We start from the raw sequence: 23,982 nt of genomic DNA, 5'->3' as shown, positions 1-23,982 counted from the left end.
GCCACATATACAAAAAGCTATTTACCATCGCCTTCTTTTAGCGGTTCTCCTATATCTCCCAAAGGAGCCAATTGAATGTTATCTGAAATATCAGCTTTTTTAGCTATAGTTTCATATATTGTTCCAGTTTTAATCTGCCTCCATATAGTTTCTACCAAACTGTGACAACTTGTATTGAGTTTTTACGATATATACAGGGAGTTCCTAAATATGTTATACAAAGAAAAGCGGTGATTTTTTGACCAAAAAAAAATGAGAGAAAGAAATTAATATTAAAAAAAGTCAGCAGGGTTGGCAAACACATATCCAAGATACAGCATATTGAAACTTTGTTTAGTTTTTGTGTTCTAACTTCTGTAGTTTTTATCAAATGGTCATTCATGATAGGTATATACTTGGAATATTATCCAATTTACCGGAAATATTTATTAAATTTTTCATCCCACTTATTGTCACAAATTCCAAAAAATTGCAAGACAACAAAAATAATCTAAATAAAACATAAAATACACTTTGCATTTCGAAATTTATCAGGTGTAACAAAACACAAAAATTTCAAAGGCGAAATTAAAAATCATTCTGTAAATATTTATAATCTTTTGATGCATAGAACAATGTAGACAACTTGCCCTAAATAATTCAGGTAAGTGCCTGAAAAACTGCAAATATTACAAAAAGTGGATACTAAATCAAGATAATGGTCAATTTCACAACACGACAAATATTTAGTGCTAAATTTAAGAAATTTTCAACTTGGTAACATTGCAAAGTAAATGGTCAGTGTGGCAAAGTCGCTGGAATGTAAATATTGATTTCTCTTTTGAAATTTTAAAACTATTTTTGAATAAGTTTTTTGACTTAAATTGGGATTTGTATTGATTTTTGAAGACCCACCTTTGTTGCATAATATCATGAATGTTAGAAGATTCGATTATACAATACAGTTCTATTAACATATTGTAAGTTCGGGCAACTTGAGAAAAATCTGGTATATCAGTGTTAGTTCACAAAAGTAAGGAAATTTCTATATTACCTATAGGAAATCAACGGTCAAGAGTAAGTAATAATAATTGTAAAGCAATGATCCAGAAAATTATGGCATAAAACTCCATAAGTTAGTGATATGTGTCAGTCTACAAGGGGCAAATTCTCAAAATGAAGATGATGATAGTTTTCAAGAGTAATTCACTCGCTCACTTGACACGTGTCACGTCAAGCTTTTTGCTATCTTTGACTGGAGCATTGGTTTGCAACTGTTCTCCTTTCGTATGGGTAATTTTGAAACGTTTTATATCTGTATATGCACAACAACGACAGTATGTTGATTTTCACACACCAAATTTAAAACTTTTTAAGTTGATAATTTCTATTGTTATTTTTGGAATTACTTAAAATTTATTATTTGGCGCCAGATAAGAACAGTATTTATATTGTTCAATCAATTTTTAACTTCGTCATAGTATACTTCAACTTTGCACTAGTATTTTGGACTGCAAATGAACGTATCAAAAACGTATTCAAAATTAATCAATGAACCAGTGAGTCATTGTCAAGTAGAGAGCAGATTACAACTTATTTGCCATAAGAAGGTAGTACTTTACCATTTCCAGATCCTTCTAATAATGGTTCCTCAACCTCCCTCTTGTCAATTTTGTGATCAACCAAAATTTCTTCGTTTAATTCCCAAAAAGAATTTTTCGGTAATAGCCGAATAGAGGAACAGTCTATCAGCTGATTGTTGAGGGTCATATCGTAGTTGTCGCATAGTGTACCGAGCAATCGTTGGGACTGAACGTCCACTTCTTCTATTCGATCCCAATATGCAAAGTCCTAGATGACACGCAAAAAAATTAATTAGAACAAAACAGGAAGAACTTATTTGATATTATCAGTTTGAATTTGCACTACTTACGTCATCTTCCAGTATCGTGTAATCTTGACACTTGGCCAATCTGTAAAGAAAACATGATTCATTAACTTTAATCGATTACTAAGGATACATTTTTTCTTTTAAAGTTGGACCATGTGAATTTACTTAATCGACAGTAGCTCCACGTCATAGTTATACAATTTTAGCTAATATAGCTAATCTTTTATTATCTGTTCGTTATTGAATTCCATAAACGTTTGCGAATACCTTCTGAAATAGTTTACACATACACACACTATAAATTTCATTATTTTACGATAACAAACCCAAGAGACGTTTATGACTTTAATGGTTTTAGCTGGGTAATATTTTATGCTGACTGAACATTTTGAGGGTCTTTTTGTGATTAAGGTGGCTGTTATGCTAAATCAGTTAAGGTAGTTCAGAGAAGTAATGATGTTTGTCAATGCAAATAATGACTCAATAGTAATTTTGATTGTGAGAGCTTTTTGGGCGTACTTACATAATTCCAAAAATATGTCGGATCTAATCGACCTTCGTTAATTAAACGATAAGCAATCATATTATTTTAGCGCCTGGTTCGTTTGTATCATTGATAATCATGACGACGTAGATTAGCAAATATATAAAGAATCAACTTATCGACTAAAGTACGCTCTTCAATACTTAAAGAAGCCATTGAGAAAATTATTGAATTCAAAGCAAATTTGTTAACGTGATTTATTTTTAATTTAAGACTATAATGCACTTATTGACTGATTTCGTTCGTATCCATTATCTAGATGTTGATAAAACATGCTATAACTAAACTGGTACTAATCTTAGGACATGTTGCCATACTATTGTACTGTGTTGTCAAAAAAAAAACCATTTGCAATGTTGTAAAGCTTTTTAAACCTCAAATATTGACACTCAACAAATACGAGCCAGTAAATGTATTTATGGTAGATAACATACATATTGTATTTGGCCACTTGACAAGGCTATTAATGAAAAATTAAAGGAAAAAAACTTACGTGAGTGTCAGCAGTAAGAGTCCGGTCCTCAAATTCACTCCCAAACCTAACATGGTCATGTTGCACTAATATAAAAACTAAAAAGAAGACTAAATAGAATACTACATGCGTGAGACTATACTGTTTTGACAAGACGGCCGAAGCTCTAGCCTAGACTGAAGTTATCTGGAAACAATATATGTTTGGCGATGATAAGTGCCAAAAGCGCAAAAAATGCTGCACGTGACACTGCAAGACAACTTCCAACGAATTAAAAAGGAGGTAATGGGCTCGTATAATCGGCGAGAGAATTATTATGACAGAAAACGTTGTGAGATAAGATAAGATATACATGGCTGTTTCTAGTATACCTGAATTATATCTCTGTTTTGCGGAGAGCGGTACCACCTGAGGGTTATTTCCGTCCTTTCTAATGTCTACTACATGAGCTTTCGTTATTTTCTTTAAAACCCTTTTTTTGTTGTGGTGTAAAGTAGTATAAGTCAAGCAACATTAATTAAGCATTCTGCATTTAACATCTCGGAGACTTTTCAGTGATAAAGTGGTTATGTGGTACCGCCCTCGGATGATCATAAAAGTGACGAAAGGTTTTTTTGGCAATTCTCGCTATACGAATGAAAGTGCTTAATCAACCTTCCTTATTACTTAAATGTGTACTACAGGAAACGGTATCATAAAATTGACTCATTTACTATTCGAAACTTCTGCATTCATGACTTATATACCTGAGTAGACTTTCCTTGCATTATCATTTATCATTTCCTTAACACCATTGCAGGCTTCAGTTAGTTTTGACCGCCTTATTTGCTTGTGATTGATTAAAACGTCATTTGTGGCCAGGAACATGATCTCAGTGCATCATTACTTGCGAGTTTGTTACATGTTTCGATCATGTCTGCATGATAAGCGGATGGAAATCCAAATTAAATATGTTTTCACTGTACGTGTGTTTATCTAATTTATTTATAACTAACTCAGGTTATTGTCGTCACAATCGTGCAATCCAAATATTTAATTCATTTTACTTAGGTAATATTGGTATTTGAGTATAGTTGTTTTTGTCAAATTTAAGTAAATAATTCTAGTTGTCATTTCACAAAATGACTCAATTGAACGTTCTAATATTGATTTTTATGTGGAACTTATTTGTACATTGATCAATTTACTATTAGTTAGATCACTGGTAAATTTCCTGTATTTTGGTAATCAGAGACTTAGGAAATTCCGAAAATCACCGAGCGTTTTGCGTGCGATTAGTGCTATAAATATTGTTACCAAAATATATCAAATTTTTGCTCGCTAGAATTGGAATCACGTTCCTAGTGTCATTCTCAGAACTATTTTATTTTATTTTAGAGTTAACCCTCAGCCAGTACTTACTATTCAGCTTAAACTGACTACTTAAACTTTACATGATACTTAATTTCTTCTAATTTGGCAGCATCTTTTTTTAAATCTTGGGAAATTGCTCCCCCGGAAATTCGATGAATAACTTACTTTAAGTACCGTCCTTCAACTCTGTGAAGTCCTTTCTTTTGTCTTTATTGAATCTTAAAAGACAATCACATAGGTAAACACTATATTAGAACTTTAGAACATTTTGTGTAAAAACAACATTATTTCAATATGAAGATGCTTTTTACCAACAAAATTATGGAATGACAATGGTTCTCCATTGTCTCCTACAGTACTATTTTTATAGAACATTTTGAAGAAGATAACATTAATCATTACAATTATAAATCAACCATTTGGTAGATATATTGATGATGTGTTTCTCAATAGACCTTCAGTGATACCAATTTTTATCACACATAAACTTAATAGAACGTAGAGAAGAAACATTTTCAGAAATTTCTTTTTGAAAAAAATGTAAAAGATAGAATGATGATGATACAACAACAATAACTTTTGATTCTCTTATACTGATGAAGATGTGACTAAATATTGATAGATTTATAACACGTTATGTTCATTAAAAGTATATACAAAACTAATAGAGAATTGTTTTTATTTTAGTATTGCAATGGCGGAGATCTGGCTGATTATTTAAATGGTAAGTGTATATCTTTGTACAAGTGATACCACATAATCATTTTAAGAAGGAAGAAATTCTAATATAGAACAATAAGGGTAACATTCAACTCAACAATGGTTAAGTTTTGAAAAAAATCCGATTAAAAAATGTATTGATTGAATGTAGTTCATTATAATTATTTATCAAATTTGGCGCCTATCACTTAATCCGCCTATTAATACTATTAATAAAAAAGGATATACGCTCAACGACAAAAGTATGTGTTTGTTTTTAAGGAAATATCCGTACCAGTTTTTATTTATACATTTTGTCGCAAAAAATATATTTAACTGATTTCCTTTATTATAATTTGACATGTGGCTTGTATGTCACTATACATAGTGTATCTCATTTTATACACGCTTAAGTAACAGTTTATAGATGTATTGAGTTTAAGGTTAGGTTAGATCAAAGAAGCCAAATATATCAAAGGTCAATGTATATTAAAAGAATAATTAAGTTCTACTGTCACAAGTCACAAAAGAAAAGCAGAATAATGAGAGATTGAGCTGGCCAATAGCTCAGCAATTTTAAAAAAGAAGACTAATAGATTGATATTAATAGCCCACATATTTTAAAGAAAAATTAAAGACTATCAACGTCAGAAAAGAAAAGTGGAAAGAGCGTGATGTTGAAATGATTGAGCTAGCTAATAGCCCAGAAATTTTAAAAGAAGATTGATTGATTTATATCAACATACATAAAGAATAATTAAATTTTTATCAACGACGAGAGTGGCAGAAGAGCATGTAGAAATCATTGAGTATACTAATTGCTCATAAATCTTGAAAGATTACTTACTTATCGATGTTATAAGCCAACATATTTTAGAGGTATTAACTTCTTATCACATTAGACAAGAAGAGTGGAAGTACATGTTTTAGAATAACTTGAAATCTTAAACTGGCTAATTGCCCAGATATTTTGAAAGATGACTGGCTGATCCATGTTTTAAGCCAGCATCAGGAAAGATTTGATTTCCAGGCTGCTTGAATAAATTTGTTAAATAAACAATAAAAGTTGACATTTTTTTCAAAACTGAGATGGTTTTCTTGTCCTACGCTTGCTGAATTCACTACATTGTGCACAATTAGGATCACTAGAATTTACTCAGAATTTTTAATTAAATTTGTAATTTACGATGGTTGAGTGTTCCTCTAAATGAGTAGGTAAATTATGAGCTGCTAATTAGAAATTCCACTCCATTATTTATTTAAAAATAATATCTCCCAATGATACTTCAGATCAATAGTTATTTTGAAGTGTTTCTAATAATTTTTTCCGTCGAATCTGGACAAATGGGATATACACGGTGGCCAATCCATTAATCATCTACTACTAAAAACATTGTATTAATACGTTTTTATTTACATATTTTAGCTAAAGGAAGTTTAAGTGAGGACACTATAAGGCTGTTTTTGAATCAATTAGGTAAGAAATTATTTTACGTGCACGAACTTAGATACTAAGTTATTATATTTTAGCTGGCGCTATGAAAGCCTTACACGCAAAAGGCATCGTGCATAGAGATCTAAAACCACAAAACATCTTGCTTTCGCACACTGGATCGAAAATCCACCCTCAACCGTCGGAAATTAAACTAAAAATAGGTATTTATATTAAAGCAAATTGTATTTATTTCAGTATACAAATTTTGATTTGTTTAGCCGATTTTGGGTTTGCCAGATTTCTCCAAGACGGTGTAATGGCCGCCACTTTATGTGGAAGTCCCATGTACATGGTGAGTATGACTTTTCCAGAATTTGGCAACGGCTTACTAACTTTATAAGTGGTTATTTAGGCTCCTGAAGTTATAATGTCCCTACAATACGACGCCAAAGCTGATCTGTGGAGTTTAGGCACCATAGTGTTTCAGTGTCTGACCGGTAAAGCCCCGTTTCAGGCTAGAAGTCCTCAAGAACTACGTAGCATCTACGAGAAAAATATCAATCTAACTCCAAAGTAAGTGATTGTATTTTTTAAGCCCAATTGTTGATATTCTGCTAGTTGGTGACGATGATAATACAAGTTTAGCAGTTAGTAACATCTTTAAGGGTTGCAACAACTGATGTACCATAATTTAGATTAACCATAATCAATGTTTATATACCAACAATTAAACAATTTTATTCTTAGAAGGTTTAGAATACTTGTAGAGGCCCCTTTCATTTTTTAAAACATTTTCAATAGCATTTAGAGATCTATGGAACTTTCAAAATAGTCTTAAAGACCTCTCGCAGTTTAAAACAGTTATGTGAAAGTTTAAGACACTTGTAGAGGACTCTGTATTTTAACCGACCTAACCTAATTTACGTCAAATCGTCATCTTTTGTTCTGAACATGGGTGGGTGATGAGTTTTTTGCCTGAAACTACTTTATTTTGATTTTAATTATGGAAGATTCTATGAATTCGTTTTCGTTAAACTTAGCAGAATATAACAATTTAGTCTTGTTAACTTCAGACAAATTGTAATAAGTAAATTTGAATGCAGTCTTCCTTCGAGTACCTCGCCGGAGTTACACGACCTACTTATGGGGCTACTCAAACGCAACGCTAAGGATCGCATGAACTTCGAGACATTTTTTAATCACAAGTTTTTGCAGAGAGAACCTCCGTCGGCAATCGCTCAAGGAGGTATAGGAGGTTTGATCGGTTTAGCCTCCGATTTTAAAGACGCGATTTGCAATTTAGATTTGCCTTTGCATATCTACGGAAGTTCGCCGTTGGCTAAGGTACCAATGAAACCTTCGACCCCCATAAGGGTGGTGACACCTCCCAGATCGCAACCAGGTAGGTTTTTTGTGAGTCGCTAACAAGCATGTTTATTGGTCCTTGGAAAAACTGCTGGGGGTTGCTCTCCTGTTTTCTAATCACCCAATAAAATGTGTCTCAAATTTTCCATCTAATTTTCCCCAAAGAATCTAGGAAAACTTGTTTCAAATAAGTTTTGTTTTTAACCAAACTGAAATTTAATCGAAAAGTTCGAACGGTTTGTTTCAGTTGGTTTAGTTGTGAAGTCAGTGTTCAAATTAGTCATCTTTTTTTTTTGTGAGAATTTGCTATTTTTGCTTTATGTGCTGGTTTGGTTTACCAGCTGTCAAAGTGTGGCATTATCAGAACATTGTTTTCGAAACGACCCCAGGAATAAAAAAACACTATTGTTTCGTTTGTTTTTCTAGAGAACTCCGCATCTTTGATTTTTCTTGTGACGGTCATGTTTTATTTTTGCTCTGTTCTCTGTCATCTGTTTTGCGATATCTCAAAATCTAAACATTTTTTCAACACAAACAGAATTTGGTATTGGGACACACTGTATGTGGACTTGTTTTATCGTTTGCTTTCGTGGTTTACTGTTAAGAACATTCACCCGCGGTTTCATTAAACGGTCACATCTAAACTAATCCATAAACCTTTGGCTTCTACTAATACCTTCTTGTAGAATCGCCGCGTTCTGCAAGGACGGCTCTCAGCTCTAGTCCTGAGGACGATTATGTTATAGTTCCCCCGCATATTCCATCTACCGGCTCTAATCCTTCTTTCGAAATGAGTTTGGAGAAGGATAAAGACAAGGAGAAACACTCCGCGTAAGTAGTTTCTTATAAAGAACAGTCAGTTTGTGTTGCAGGAGTGGTGTAGTAGTGGTAGCGTTAATTTTTGGTGATCTAGTTTTAAGTTGCCCGTTCGGGCTTCGCCTACTCCTACTCAGTCCACTGAACAGCCACAGACGGATCTAAGCAGTCCTACAAGACCGAATTTCTTACCAATTTCCGAGCCGATTCCAGTGCCGACTCAAAGGGTGGCGTTTGAACGCATGCGTAGTCAGAAGGCCGATTCTAAGAAAAGTTCGGATGAGCAGCAACCTTCATCTTCTCCTCTTGAGGTAAGTGAATTCTTGTGGGATTTAATTATTTTTAGATATTTGATTAAGAGAATGGGGAATGCTACTATAACTTAATATAATATTGTAACATTTATAGAACTCAACATTTTTGGGATTTGTCCTTTAACAATTTAAAACTTTCCATTAGATTTTAATAGAAACTTGAGTCCTGGGGTTTTCCAATTCAATGAATTTTTGAGTAAATTGGATGTTAGCAACTTTGGGCTTATCAAATTATGGACTAATCCTAATAGCACTGTCTGGTTGAATTCGTTAAAGAATCTTTACTTAATCAATAATGAATTGTTTTAGTAGTTAGTTAGTAGCATTAGTAGAAAGCCGCAACGAGTTACTATTGACAATTTTGTTCCTAATAATTGGGATAAACTACTTGAGGTACGTTGTCTTAATTTTGATGATGATGACCAAGGATTTAACACCCACATGCAAATGAATCGACTTTCGTTAAAGTCAGAACACGACCAAAAAACTGATGGTATTGCGGATCACCATGAACTACTAGAATTTGCAGGAATTACATTTTAACACAGTTTTCGAAACAAGACGATTTTCTGAGATTTAACAGTTATTTTGACAATTGTCACTTCATAGTCTAGCTAAATAGTATTCTTAAATCACGTCAAAACTGTCAAACCATGCTCAAAAGTTGCAAAAATCAGGGTTTAGAAACGTTTTCTTGCAGTATTTAATATAAAACGTGTTTCTGAGATTTATGACAGTTATTTTGCTAACTGTCACATGACCGTCTAACTGAATAGTGTTCAACAATCACATGACAACTATCACTAACGTCAAAACTGTCAAACCATGCTCAAAAGTTGCAAAGATCAGGATTTAAAAACGTTTTCTTGCAGTATTTGATATAAAACGTGTTTCTGAGAATTATGACAGTTATTTTGACAATCATCACGTGACGTCTAGCTAAATAGTGTTCTACAATCACGTGACAACTATCACTAACGTCAAAACTGTCAAACTATGCTCAAAAGTTGCAAAGATCAGGATTTAAAAACGTTTTCTTGCAGTATTTGATATAAAACGTGTTTCTGAGAATTATGACAGTTATTTTGACAATTATCACGTGACGTCTAGCTAAATAGTGTTCTACAATCACGTGACAACTGTTACTAACGTAAAAACTGTCAAACCATGCTCAAAAGTTGCAAAAATCAGAGTTTAGAAACGTTTTCTTGCAGTATTTAATATAATACGTGTTTCTGAGATTTATGACAATAATTTTGCCAACTGTCACATGACCGTCTAACTGAATAGTGTTCTACAATCACGTGACAACTATCACTAACGTCAAAACTGTCAAACCATGCTCAAAAGTTGCAAAGATCAGGATTTAAAAACGTTTTCTTGCAGTATTTGATATAAAACGTGTTTCTGAGAATTATGACAGTTATTTTGACAATTATCACGTGACGTCTAGCTAAATAGTGTTCTACAATCACGTGACAACTGTCACTAACGTAAAAACTGTCAAACCATGCTCAAAAGTTGCAAAAATCAGGGTTTAGAAACGTTTTCTTGCAGTATTTAATATAAAATGTGTTTCTGAGATTTATGACAGTTATTTTGCTAACTGTCACATGACCATCTAACTGAATAGTGTTCTACAATCACGTGACAACTATCACTAACGTCAAAACTGTCAAACCATGCTCAAAAGTTCCAAAGATCAGGATTTAAAAACGTTTTCTTGCAGAATTTAATATAAAACGTGTTTCTGAGATTTATGACAGTTATTTTGCCAACTGTCACGTGACCGTCTAACTGAATAGTGTTCTACAATCACGTGACAACTGTTACTAACGTAAAAACTGTCAAACCATGCTCAAAAGTTGCAAAAATCAGAGTTTAGAAACGTTTTCTTGCAGTATTTAATATAAAACGTGTTTCTGAGATTTATGACAGTTATTTTGCCAACTGTCACGTGACCGTCTAACTGAATAGTGTTCTACAATCACGTGACAACTATCACTAACGTCAAAACTGTCAAACCATCCTCAAAAGTTGCAAAGATCAGGATTTAAAAACGTTTTCTTGCAGTATTTGATATGAAACGTGTTTCTGACAATTATGACAATTATCACGTGACGTCTAGCTAAATAGTGTTCTACAAACACGTGACAACTGTCACTAACGTCAAAACTGTCAAACCATGCTAAAAAGTTGCAAAAATCAGGATTTCAAAACGTACGATCAGCGTTTACTTATTCAGTACGCTGACAACGCTACGTACATATTATAAACAAAAAATTATACGTGTGACCTGACATTGACAAGTTTGATCTTTGGCAACGTGGTTTTTAAGGGCAAGGCGTTACTTATTTATACAAAATTCCAAAAAACTTACGCACTAACTACAGTCCGTAATTTAATTGTACTCTTGTCACAGGCTACGAATTCTTCAATACCTCGCTCACAACCAATAACCATGAAACGACTGCCCGATCGTCAACGCAGTACTGACATTGACCTAGCCTCACTCTCGCCTCCTTCAGTAAGCTTCCACTTTAACGTAAACTGTTTACGTTATTGATTTGGATGAACTTTTAGGTACAATTTGTGATAGGCACGCCTCCAGGTGGTGGCAGGCGCAGATCGACGTCTAGTTCGCTCTGCGAGACTCCGCCCCCACCTAATTTGTGGACGGTGAGTCCGACCAGTGCCAAGAACGCTCCCGGAACTAATTCTCCAATGCGTCGCTCGGGGACTTCTCCGCCCGTTCTGAGCGGACCTTTAGCTCGCGTACCTATTTTGAGTAGTCCTACACTGAGCGACAACAACAATTTGGGCAGATCACCGATAATACCGTTCTGTACTAGGGCTGTGACTTTACCGGAAATATCTGAGATGATGAACTATCACCAGTTCTTCCAAAACACTGATACAGCAGCGAGTAATTGCGAGCCCAAGCCTATTGCTTTCGCTCCTGAACTTCCTGAAGAAACTTTATTAGAGGTTAACAACTAACCATTCCGCACACTAGAAAGTGTACTAAATTGTATTGGTTTACAGAAAGAACACAACGAAACTTTGGCAAAGATCAACTTTGTTTTGGCTTTGAGTACCTGCGTAATTGAGTTGGCTGCTCAGAGAGCCACGCCCATCAACGCCATAGTGAATCGCGGTTTGTCGAATGAGGCGTCAGCCCCAACCACGGAAACAGAGAGGCGTGCTGAGCAAATGGTTTTGTTGGTGCGGGCGCTGCAGCTGCTCAGTAGCGGTTTAGCGTTGGCCAAAAAACAACTAGAAAGCGGACAGTTACGACCTAGCACTACTGTAAAGAATGGTAAGTTATTTATGTAAATATTCAATTCAGTTATTTCTATTAGGGCAAGTTTAGTAATGTAATCAGATCACTGGTGTGCGAGTTTTGACAGAAAGTTGATTGTTTAACGTCAGAATTGTTAAATTTGGCTCCATGGAGCTGTGAAGACTACTTATATTAACCGTTTTGTTTTCTTCATCACTCTCTTAATTCTTCTATTTTATTTTTCTCACTTGTAGTAAGTAACAGTAAGGGAATTTTTAAATTACATGGTTTTAAATAGTGTATCTGGCAAATATCGACCTTCGCTATCCTCACACTGCTGCATACGTTTTCTGAAATTTTTATGAACTCTAACAAGCATGTCGACTGGTATTCTGCCAATTTCAGCCTCAATATTGTTCTTCATAAGGTCTTCCTAGGTGTTGGGACGGTTGATATACTGTTCTCGCGGAGTGAGTTTACCCGTGCGTCACAAAGGCTACGTCATTTATAATCATATGAATCAAATCAAGTTTTCGTCAACAAACCTGAAGGCGAACTCTCTAACGAATAGCAAGGAAATTTCTTCGCTGTCATAGAAAACCCTTCTCTATTGTAATATATGGTACTCTCTACGTTTCGATTGGCAAAGATCGGCACTCAACGTAGCTATTCGGGTTGTGCAAAATAGAAAGACCAAATGAGGTCTTGCTATGATTTTATCTCTCTTGGGGTATGAAATTTTGTATTTGTCAATCTTTCTTTTCCGTCGTTTCCTAAAATTCAAATTTTCGTTTTTTAACCTTTATGCTCGTCAGTGTCAACATTGTGTCAATAAGGTTGGGTTGGGGACCAATTGATTGTGTTTGCACCCTTTCTTTGTTTTTGAGTTTTTAGTCAAAGTGTTAATGCATCTATTAGTTGTTGTTTTTGAGGTGTAAGCTGTTCATGATGGAATAGTGGTGTTATGGCTATATGAGTTCCATCAACACATCCTAAAGTCCCATCCTATTTCCTTCACAAAATGCATAACAATTGGTAGCATGTTTACAAGGAACTGAGAAATATTAATGGTCTAACAAGAAAATAAGAAACTGAAGACAGAACTACAATAAATAAAACCAACAACAATAATGGGAACAAAACAGACTATTTTAGAATGCAAACTTTGAAATATATGATTAATTACTGAGAAAGAAAGCAAAAAACGTAGCACTATTCAAATTATTGTCATTGATACTTGTCATTAACCCTGAATAAGAGGAAACAAGTAAAAGCCCTAGATTTATTACTAGAAATTAGTCAATGTTTTTAGGACCGATAGCTTCCCGTTTTCTATTGTGCAGTGTCAGCCGAATGTGATGTGAAATAGCTTAGAGAGTACCAACAGTTAATAGAAAGAAATTTTCTTTCTTGTCTATTTCTATGCGTTTTCTATTTCCTACATCGTTACGGAGTTCGCCTCCTGTTGTGTTCATATTATAGAAAAAGGCGTGTCTAAAGCTTCGTCACGTTTAAAATGTTGGGTATATTGTCAGTCAGAAAGTAGAGATCTTTGGCTGCAAATTTGCACTAAAACAACCTTATACCAAAACAAATCAAAAATATGACTTGACCGAAATAACATTTTTTATTTATGAGAAGTCTCCGTTTGGATCATAGAATTACGTCTAAATTTGAAACCTAAATTTATTTACCAAAATTCGCAGAGATGTATCACCAATATGTATTATTTTTTTTAACTTTAAGCTCTTGTTTTAGGTTCTGGATGGTTACATGTTTCTCTAAAATAAATACAACAAATTAAAGATTCAAGAAGACATTCTGAGTGATGCTGTAGTATCTCATATCTCATTTTCAGGTTGCAATCCACTTATTTTATTTTAAACCCGCTGGAAAACATTTTAGACGCTTATTTTATTTTTTCTATGACTTTATTATTAATATGTTTGAAGAAATTTTTATGAAAAATCTATAATGCAACCCAAAAATCTCAGTCTCTGGAAACAATAAAATGTTAATAGATGTTTCTTACAAAAGTAGATATATTTTACTATTATTAACATACTATCGTTGTACATATCATATAATGTATTTCGAACATCCATTTTGATGCTTTCAGATAAATCAGTGGTCTTGGCCCGTCGATAACGACTCGATTTACGTTTTCTAGGTGAGGAAATCATAAGATTACTTGCTTGCTTTTTCCGAATCGAATAAACAGTTTTTCGGAAAATTTTCAAAGCAGCTGCAACCTTCTAGTATCAAAAAATATTATATCAGTAAGAATATGTAAGGTCTTAAAATTTCTTATTTTCTTCCTGAACAGATGATAAAGCTTCTAAAGTTCCTCCATTGGTTTTTTCCAATTCAAAATATTCACAAAGGTTAAGAATTAACTGCTGGGCTTGTCTGTGGAGAAGTTTTCCAGGCATTTTCTAAAAAAATACTGTAATAGTAAGTAATTCCGAATTTAGGAAAAACCAAATGGCAAAATAAAAACCATAATAGACACTCCCACTTTTTTTTCAAAACAGGTTAGTAATTGTGTCAATTTTGGTTAGATCGTGACAGCCGACATAAAAAAATAAAAATATTGATAATAATATTATGAGTACTTACAGTACTTACAGATTGTTAAAAGCGTAGAAACAATAGCTCTTAAAAGAACTGTGGTGGTGTGGTAAATAGAAAACTTTATAAATGATTAACAACACAAAGAAACAGAAAATAATTAATAGTAAACAAATCAAATAAATTTCGATGGTTTTCAAAATTTCAAACTGACAATGACTGAAATAGAAGCGCTAATCAGTAAATGTTTTTTTTTTGGAAGACATTCACTTAGATATTTACCCTTTCTGAAAGTGAACAATAGACAAGGATGAAGTCAATAATGCATGTCTACTTCTAAATCACAGGGAGATGACGCACGGGTAAACTCAGTCCGCGAGAACAGTACACCTTCAACTTTAGGTAACCCCAAAGAAAAAAATTGCATGGGGCTAAGTCTGGTGAGCGTGCCGGCCAGTTCACATCACCCCTCAAATAGAACGCCGTCCAGGAAATATTTGCCTCAATTCATGGTAACCCTCGCTGTGTGTGCAGTGGCACCATCCTGTTGGAACCATGTATCCTCTAATTGCATTGCCTCAAGAGCCAGCTGAAAAAAACCCTGTATCATAGTCAAGTACCGTTCGGAGTTCACAGTTACGGCAAGATGATTATCCTGGAAAAAGTAAGGGCCAATGATGCCTACTCGTGATATGGCGCACCACACAGTGCCGCGGTCCGAATGGAGAGGTCTCTGGTGAAGTTCTCTGGGGTTTGTTTCACTCCAGTACCGCATATTTTGTTTGTTTACACACCCACTGAGGTGAAAATGTGCCTCATCAGAAAAGAATACAATTGCGTCACGGGGTATAGTCGCAAGAATGTTTTCACAAGAGGTCCGCCGTGTCAAATAGTCCCGTGCTGACAATTATTGTACCACGCACATTTTATACGGGTGAAAATCAGTTCATCATGAAGAATCCGGTGGAGAGAACGTCTGGAAATGCCAAGAGCAAGTGATTGCTTCCGAGCAGAGCAGTACTTGTACTAGCAGAAGATCAGCATCTCAATGTTTTGTGGTGTTGTAATCCTCTCAAGTCCCCTTCGTACACATGATACATTCCCTGCTGTTCTGAATGAAGTTACCCAATTTACAATTGATTGTCGTCCAGGAACACGTCCGCATGGGTGAACAGCAAATCGTAAACGAAAAACACGCTGCACTGCAATGATTGATTGCGCATTTAAAAAATACGCTTTAACACAAAATGACCTCTCCTCACGTGTCCAATGCATGATGACAACTGACAGGTAACTAATACTAATCTCTTCGAACAACAGTGCCGCTATATACAGCTTATACAGCCTGCCCTGCAAAAAAGGAAATTACCGCGCTTCACCCTGTAGAAGTTTTGGCGCGCAACGTTGTGTTTTACCAAGTAATGTAAATTTTAGCTTCCAGTGTGAGTTTTTTAAGGATTGATTTAAATTTTGCCTCTTAAAATGGATTTTGTACAAAGTAATTTAAATTTTTTAACCTGACGTGGCTTTTTCACCAAGTCATTTAAATTTTATACTACTCAATGAGTTGTTTTACAACGTTATTTAATTTTGCTGGAAGCTCGGCTTATTGCAAGGTATGAAAATTTTGACGCCCAACGTGGGTTTTCCAGAAAATCATTTAAGTTTAGGCGCCCAACGTCAGATTTTTTACTAAAACCTCTATTCAAATATTTTTAATTTAACTAAACAACCAAAATCAAAAAGTACTTAACACAAAACACAAAATCAAAAAGTACATTTAATATTTTCTTTTTTTTTAAGTGGTTTCGAGCCTCAATGCTAAATTCCGGGCCACTCTCATAGAATGCAAACAACTTAACAGTTCCGGTTTACTAAACAAAATCGGAACCACCGACATCACGGCGGACAAAATTATTTACAACCACGCCATCCAAATGGTAAGTTTGTTTTATTGTAAAGCAGAATAGACTAACTGATTCCAAAACTTAATTTCCACTTATTTGAATATAAAAGTATTATTAATTTGATAAAACAAGATTGAAATAAAGTAAATCTAATTTGGATAAATTGAACAGTGTCAGACAGCAGCTTTAGATGAACTATTTGGTAATCCCGAAGATTGCTTCCAGCGTTACCAAACTGCACAAATCCTACTTCATAGCCTCTCGCAGCAAGTTCACAACCCTCAGGATAGATTGCTTTTGACTAAATGTAAGTTATTGTATTATAATTAATATTAGTTTAATAGTGATTTTTTAGACAAAGACGCCGTAGAAAAACGCTTATACGTGCTCCAACAACAAGGCTACATATTTGCCACTGATCTCCACTGAGTGACCTCAATTCCCTTTATCGTGATTTCCTCTTAATTTGTCTTTATTTTTTTGGAGTGATTGCGATTGCCAAAATTCCTCAAACGTGACGTTGTTTTTAAGGTTGTTTACGTAAATTTTCAAGTATTAATTTAGGGCCACTTAATTATCATATAATTAAACCTGCGTAGTTGTAAGGTTTCGGTTATCCCATTATTGACGAATTTGGTGTTGTGCGGACGTAGATTCGCTCCGATTTGAAACAATTAACGCAAAAGTAATTAGTTCCAATATTTTTTATTATTACTGTTCGATAATATAGTGATATTACTTTAGTTGTATAAGTATTAATTATTAATATATCAGTTCTTTGTGAGAAATCATACAAATTATTATATATATATGAATAAAATGTAACAAAAAACTCATAGTCTTATTTGTCCAGTGTAAAAGTTGAAGGTAAGGAGGATGGTGCAAAGTTTCTCACGGTAGCATTATGTTGATTGTTTTGGTTTCCAAATAGTCGTCTAGCGAATCGGCACCCCTGAAAAAAAAAAACATTTTTAATAAATTATTACAAATATTGCGTAAGTAATTAAAAAAATATATTAAATTTTAAAATTGCATTTTCTATAAATTTTGCATAATAAATTTAAAAAAATTCTCATTTTTAAACAGAACCAGTTTATCTCTATCAATTTCGTAAAATCGTATCGTTGAAAAGAACATTCCTTGGGTAATAAGAATCATCCAAGACATAGTTAATTTAATTGAATCTTTTCCCACCAGGAGGCTAGTTTTGACACCATTGAAAAGAGAAAAAACTTTATGATGGTGTTTGAAATGTTTTATCCTAAAAAAACTGTATGCTTTTGTTGTAAAAATCGGTAATTTGCTTCCAATACAAAGTATGTAGATGCCCTTTGCTGTGCATTGGAATCCTAGAGCAAAATAAAAAATTGCCAAAATCGCATTTTTTCCATTTTTGAATGATTGTAACTTTTTTATTGGAACTGTTATAGATTTCACTAAAACGCCATTAGAAAGAGGATAAAAAATACTACAAAAGTGCTTTTTTTGTACTTGTTTCACCTAATTTAAGGTTTTTGGTATAAATAGGCCTTTTGCTGTGCATTAGAACCCTCCTGGAGCAAAATAAAAAATTGCCAAAATTGCACTTTTTGGTGTAAAAAAGTCTAGGTTTGCGCAATCCATGGTTATCGATCCTAAATATAGCTAACGATCTTATGTGAAAAGTTGTGTTATTATTTTTCAGATTATGTTAAACTGCCTTTAATTGATTGCACAGCTATAAAAGATGCAAACTATTACTCCTATCATGTATGGGCTACCTTAAAAACCAAAAGTAACACATAATTTTCTATACGTGTATTATAAAACTGAAAATTATACTTACAAGTCTTTTCCAAATCCAGACTTCTTATAACCTCCGAATGGTGTCTGAGGAGTAATGTAATCGTAACAGTTCACCCTAACAAAAATGCAAATCAAACCATACCACTTGGAGCAGTGAAACATTTAGAAATCATCTTACCAAACTGACCCTGCCTCGACCGCCTTCGCAAACACCAGAGCGTTATCGATATTCTTGGTAATAACACCAGCAGCCAAACCGTAAACCGTGTTGTTCGCCCTTTCAATAACCTCTTCTAAAGTCTCAAACTTCAGAATACTTTGAACAGGACCAAAAATCTACAAAACCAAACTAATGACCTGCAAACTCAGTGCAATTACGGTCCTGCTACTCACTTCATTGACCGCACAAGACATCCAATCAGCGACTCCAGAAAAAACGGTGGGTTCCACAAAGAACCCTTTTACACCAATCCTGGTACCGCCAGTTTCCAGTTTGGCCCCCTGATTTTTGCTCTCCTCTATGATTCTAAGGATTTTATCCACTGAAGGCTGATCGATCTATTTGAAAATATTTTTCTGTACTCCATTTTTCACTTTAAATTAACAATTTAGTACTTGAGGCCCTTGCTCGACGCCCGCCACGAAAGGATCTCCAACTTTCCTAGCTTTGGCCTTTTCTACGGCTTTTTTCACGAAAGCGTCGTAAATTCCTGATTGGACGAAAGTTCTGGAACCAGCGCAGCAGTTTTGACCGTGGTTCTCAAAAATGGCACCGTGGGCAATGTTAACAGCCTGATCAACTAGTGTATAATGTTATGTTTACATGTTTAGAAATTGCGTAAATCTGAGCACAGTGGATGGTTTGTGATTGATCAAATAGAAGCAGTACTTTAGCTTGCTGCTTTTTCTTGACCAATCACAAACTACAAACAATGCTGTGTTCACGCAAATACTGCACATGTGGACTTCCCATAATTCCCTATTTAATAATTTTAAGTAATCCTCCACATGAGCCAAACCTCAATAAGGCACACACGATGACGTAACCGCTAAATGCTTTGACTTGTTCTATACTTACGATCAACGTCATCGAAAATCACCAAAGGACTTTTGCCCCCCAATTCTAGGGACACACGCTTCAAATTTGAGTGAGCTGAGTATTCCAAGATTTTATGACCGATCTGTTATTTAATCAGTTGTAATCACAAATTGGGTACAATACAGGGTGTTTCATAATATATGCGCTAGACTTTAGGATATGGTTGCTCGTCCAAAAATATAAAAAAAGTTTCTATTAACTTACCTTCTAGAAATTCAAAAAATTGACCATGTTTTTCAACATAAAAGCTGATTTTTCTCGAAAACGATTGACTTTACAGATTATGACCAGGAGTAGCTATTTTGTGTAGAAAACATGGCAGTTCAAGTATGGGGGGTTTAAAACAGTACTTTTTTCAGTAGCGTAGAAGTTGGGGAGAAACAACTCCCATTACCCTTTCAAAACCTTCGCCAAGCTTATTATGAGCAGAAAATGCTCACATAAGCTTTTTTCTGTAAAAAGTTTTTTAAGCATTTTTTTCTCAATTTCAACACTGTGTTATATCTCTAAAATGCACCATTTTAGAGGGTAAGTTCATCATATCCTCAAGTCCTGCGCATATATTATGAATCACCCTGTACAATTAACTTACATCAGTAGAGCCGGTAAAGGCCACTTTTCGCACATCATTGTGCAGACACAAGGCTTCACCAGCTACAGGACCGTAACCGGGCAAAATATTGATAACTCCGTCAGGAAATCCTGCTTCTTTGGAAAGCGCTCCCAAAACTAGATTATACAATATTGTAACCTATTTGTTCATTTAGTTTGTATAATTAACCTAAAGCGGTCAAAGGAGTTTGTTCGGCCGGTTTTAGAATTAAGGTACACCCAGTAGCTAATGCCGGTCCTAGTTTCCAGATAGCCATTCCGATGGGATAGTTCCAGGGGATTATCTGGGCCACCACGCCCACTGGTTCCTTTCTGGTCATAGCCAATCCGCTCCCATCTGTAATAGTCAACAAATGATGGTGAATGATCTAGACTAATCTAGAGCGTAACTGGATACATTTTCTAACAAAATTGAAATAGTATATTTAGTAACAAGGAGTTTGAAAACGTTAAAATTCCCTGTGATTTGGTGGAAGAACTAATCTTTGGTGGAATGATGTAGTTTTCCCAAAAGCGTTTTAAAAAAGTTGCCAGATTTTACACTAAAATTCCACAGATTTTTTGAAGTTTTGTTTTAATTTTACTTTTTTCTTTGTAACAGCTGATTTTTGTGTAGAAATTTCTATGGTTCTTCCACTAAATTATAGCAAATTTTAACTTTTTTAAAGACCTTTTCTGAAGAAAATTGTGGTATTTGCGGAGAATCAACAATTCTCAAAATTCGTGGAGCCCTCTTAAAATAAAAAATGTAGGTACTTAAACACTCCTATCTTTTTACTTTAAACATTTTCAAAAAAATGTTATAAAAAGCATCTTACCAATTGGAATTGTATTTCCATGTATTTTATCACAGTATCCCCCGTAATATCGTAAAACACTACTGTAACTACGCAATTCTCCAACTACATTCTCCAATGGTTTGCCAGAGTTGTAAGTTTCTAGCTCTGCTAAGTCTTTGGCATCTCTGTCCAACAGATCCGCCAACTATAGTATAATTGAATTTAAGTGTGAAATTATGAAAACTGTTATAATTGTACCATGTTGATCAATTTTCCTCGATCAGAAGCGCTCATTTCCCTCCATGGTGATCCTGGGGCAAATGCTTTTTTGGCTGCCTCCACTGCCACGTTTACATCTTCCTATAAATACAATAATACATGCATTTATGCAGTCATAATTAATGTTGTCAGTTTTTAGTTGATATTTCATGTTTTTTTTAACTAATTTCTTACCTTTTGTGCCTCGGCAACATCGGCTATTTTTTCTCCAGTAGTTGGGTTATAGGTGGGAAAAGTTTTCTTCGAAACTGAATCAACAAAAGTATTGTTGATAAAAAGCTGAAAATATAAATATCATAAATAAATTTATGTTTCGTAGCAATTAAAACTAAGCTCATGAAATGGCATAAGAAATAATGTTCTAAAATTACCTCAGCTATCAAATGCACTGGATTAAAATTTAAAAAAATGCAGCACATTTTTCTTTACCCTGCATATCTGTGAAGAAATCATTTTTGAGGCAAAATTAATAACAAAAGTTAGTGTTTTTTAATGGGAATTCGATTTAGGTTCAAGTAAAATGCCTGTTCTAAATATAACTTGCCGAATTTTTGCCAGTTTTATTTTGGCATCTTCAGGGCACAATGCAGCAATAAAAGTTTCTAATTGAAACAAAATACAAATAGACGGACATAAACAAAAGTACAATTTCTTAACTTTTTTTGAAATTTGATAAACATTTTTTTTATGAGACAAAAATAAAAAAAGGAAAAGACAAAAAATACTATCGGGTATATTTTACAATTTACTTGGACTTTCTTGTTTTTATTTTTAATTATTGTTATTTTTAAATTTAATGAAGATTTCAAAAATGTACTTAAAACAATCATTTTCTTATTCCAAGTGGGTTCTACAGGCGATTTTGTCCCTGACTGTTTTTTCAAACTGTGTTTCCTGCAATTCAATTTTTGATATCGATTTTCTCCCTGACCGTACCAAAGTTTGTAGTGTTTTTTCAGGTTATCGGATAGGAAATTTAATGAGGATTTCAAAAATGTGCCTAAAGAATCATTTTCTTACTCCAACCGTGTTCAAATTTTAGACCACAATTTTAACTGATTTAAATATTTTTTGCACCAAACCAATTTTTCCTAAAAAACTCGAAAAAAGTTACAAAAAAATTGCAAGAGATCAAAAATGTTCCTAATCAACTCCTTAACCTAACACCATAAGTTTGCCTGGACCGTTTTTGTTTCGAGTATACAGGGTGTGCAAGGAAAGTGTGGTGGTTCACTATCTTTGTCACCCTGTACGCAATTTTTTCGATAGAATTTTTTACTTTACACCACTGGAAAGAGAAGCTCAAAACAGTTCTTTTAAGTGGCTGTACCACCCTGAACTCCCAATAATAACTGAGTTACAGGGTATTCAAATTTTAAACCACAATTTCAACTGATTTGAAAATTTGTTGCTTCAAACTAGTTTGTGCTAAATAACTCGAAAATTAAGAAAGCTACGGGAAATTTGCAGGAGACTAAAAATGTTCCTAATCAACTCCTTAACCTAACACCATAAGTTTGCCTGGACCGTTTTTGTTTCGAGTATACAGGGTGTGCAAGGAAAGTGTGGTGGTTCACTATCTTTGTCACCCTGTACGCAATTTTTGCGATAGAATTTTTTACTTTACACCACTGGAAAAAGAAACTCAAAACAGTTCTTTTAAGTGGCTGTACCACCCTGAACTCCCAATAATAACTGAGTTACAGGGTATTCAAATTTTAAACCACAATTTCAACTGATTTGAAAATTTGTTGCTTCAAACTAGTTTGTGCTAAATAACTCGAAAATGAAGAAAGCTACGGGAAATTTGCAGGAGACTAAAAATGTTCCTAATCAACTCCTTAACTTAACACCGTAAATTTGCAGGACCTTTTTTGCTTCCAGAATACAGGGTGTGCCTGCAAAGTATGGTGATTGACTGTTTTTGGTCACCCTCTTCGCAATTTTTCAGATATAATTTTTTGCTTAACACCACTGGAAAGAGGAGCTCAAGACGGTTAATTTGAGTGGTTCAATTTCTCTGAACTCACAAAAATAACCGAATTACAGGGTGCTCAAATTTCAACTGATTTGAAAATTTGTTGCATCAAACCAGTTTTTGCAAATAACTCAGAAACGGTAAAAGTTACTGAAAGAGAGCAAAAATGTTCATAACAAACTGCTAAACTAATACCTGGAAATTTCACAGTCTGTCAGTGTCGCTGTTATGGTATACAGGGGGTGCATAAAAAGTGTAGGGATTTATGACTTTTCAAATGATATCTTTTAAGTAAATGCCAATTATACCTAAAAATTTACTAGTAAAATTGGTAAATTTTCCTGTCTCGTTGAATTTTACTTTTCCAATTTTACCTTACCGGTACTGGACGATTTAATAAAATAAGACACTAAAGAATCTCACACAAACTACATCTTAAAATCGTTACAACATAAAAAATCAGTAAGTATTTACAATAAGTAAAACGAACATTCCACACAATTCAAATTGGTAAACAAAACCTGTTCAGGCATACTTATACCATACACTTATACAGTCTAATTATTACCTGATTATATTTAATTTCAAATACTATTGGAATATTTTTGGACATTTCAACTTTCTAATTTTAATCCAAATTTTCGTGGGAGACTGCTGGCAACCTTGAACCAAAAATACAGTTTTTACTGTTTTTAAAACAATACACGCATACGGTATTCACGATGATACGATGGCACTAGTGTAATTTATAAGTGAACTGGAACTTGTATACTAACTCGTCTCGATCAAAATGCAAATTGTGGGGGAACGTGGAGCTCAAC

At 34.2% G+C, this 23,982-nt stretch overlaps 3 protein-coding genes across 5 annotated transcripts in view; 1 reads left to right on the top strand and 2 right to left on the bottom strand.

Annotated features, from left to right (window-relative positions):
• Nucleotides 1–3,175, bottom strand: part of LOC145740082 (uncharacterized) — a 5,224-nt gene extending 2,049 nt beyond the window's left edge. Inside the window, exons 1-4 of the mRNA XM_081995429.1 lie at nt 2,908–3,175; nt 1,913–1,952; nt 1,602–1,830; nt 26–82 (exon numbers count right to left, since the gene is read on the bottom strand). Coding sequence (XP_081851555.1) covers nt 26–82; nt 1,602–1,830; nt 1,913–1,952; nt 2,908–2,966 — 385 coding nt within the window. The 5' untranslated portion in view covers nt 2,967–3,175. The remainder of the gene's footprint in view (nt 1–25; nt 83–1,601; nt 1,831–1,912; nt 1,953–2,907) is intronic.
• Nucleotides 1–17,335, top strand: part of Atg1 (serine/threonine-protein kinase unc-51-like protein Atg1) — a 22,607-nt gene extending 5,272 nt beyond the window's left edge. For 2 of the 3 annotated variants that reach the window (XM_081995426.1, XM_081995427.1), the window contains exons 5-19: nt 4,927–4,963; nt 6,365–6,415; nt 6,469–6,594; nt 6,652–6,725; nt 6,786–6,946; nt 7,477–7,619; nt 7,677–7,775; nt 8,425–8,569; nt 8,652–8,865; nt 11,291–11,395; nt 11,452–11,856; nt 11,914–12,187; nt 16,526–16,662; nt 16,801–16,936; nt 16,985–17,335. In XM_081995426.1, the coding sequence (XP_081851552.1) occupies nt 4,927–4,963; nt 6,365–6,415; nt 6,469–6,594; nt 6,652–6,725; nt 6,786–6,946; nt 7,477–7,619; nt 7,677–7,775; nt 8,425–8,569; nt 8,652–8,865; nt 11,291–11,395; nt 11,452–11,856; nt 11,914–12,187; nt 16,526–16,662; nt 16,801–16,936; nt 16,985–17,058 (2,181 nt within the window). In that variant the 3' untranslated portion in view covers nt 17,059–17,335. The remainder of the gene's footprint in view (nt 1–4,926; nt 4,964–6,364; nt 6,416–6,468; nt 6,595–6,651; nt 6,726–6,785; nt 6,947–7,476; nt 7,620–7,676; nt 7,776–8,424; nt 8,570–8,651; nt 8,866–11,290; nt 11,396–11,451; nt 11,857–11,913; nt 12,188–16,525; nt 16,663–16,800; nt 16,937–16,984) is intronic. The other variant, XM_081995428.1, reaches the window with a different exon arrangement.
• On the bottom strand, nt 17,319–23,982 carry LOC145740083 (aldehyde dehydrogenase X, mitochondrial). Its single transcript, XM_081995430.1, has 12 exons — nt 23,730–23,982; nt 21,358–21,462; nt 21,163–21,264; nt 20,944–21,109; nt 20,295–20,462; nt 20,106–20,242; nt 19,493–19,595; nt 19,030–19,214; nt 18,808–18,972; nt 18,593–18,750; nt 18,455–18,529; nt 17,319–17,581 (listed from the first exon to the last, which is right to left on the bottom strand). The coding sequence occupies exons 1-12, from the start codon at nt 23,772–23,774 to the stop codon at nt 17,521–17,523; spliced, it is 1,470 nt and encodes a 489-aa protein (XP_081851556.1). The 5' UTR covers nt 23,775–23,982; the 3' UTR covers nt 17,319–17,520.

This window comes from Ips typographus, linkage group LG1 (assembly GCF_016097725.1).
Source record: "Ips typographus isolate SLU linkage group LG1, UJ_Ityp_2.0, whole genome shotgun sequence".
NCBI lineage: Eukaryota > Metazoa > Arthropoda > Insecta > Coleoptera > Curculionidae > Ips > Ips typographus.
Note: the sequence above shows the minus strand (reverse complement) of the source record. Positions and strands in the feature narration are given on the sequence as shown.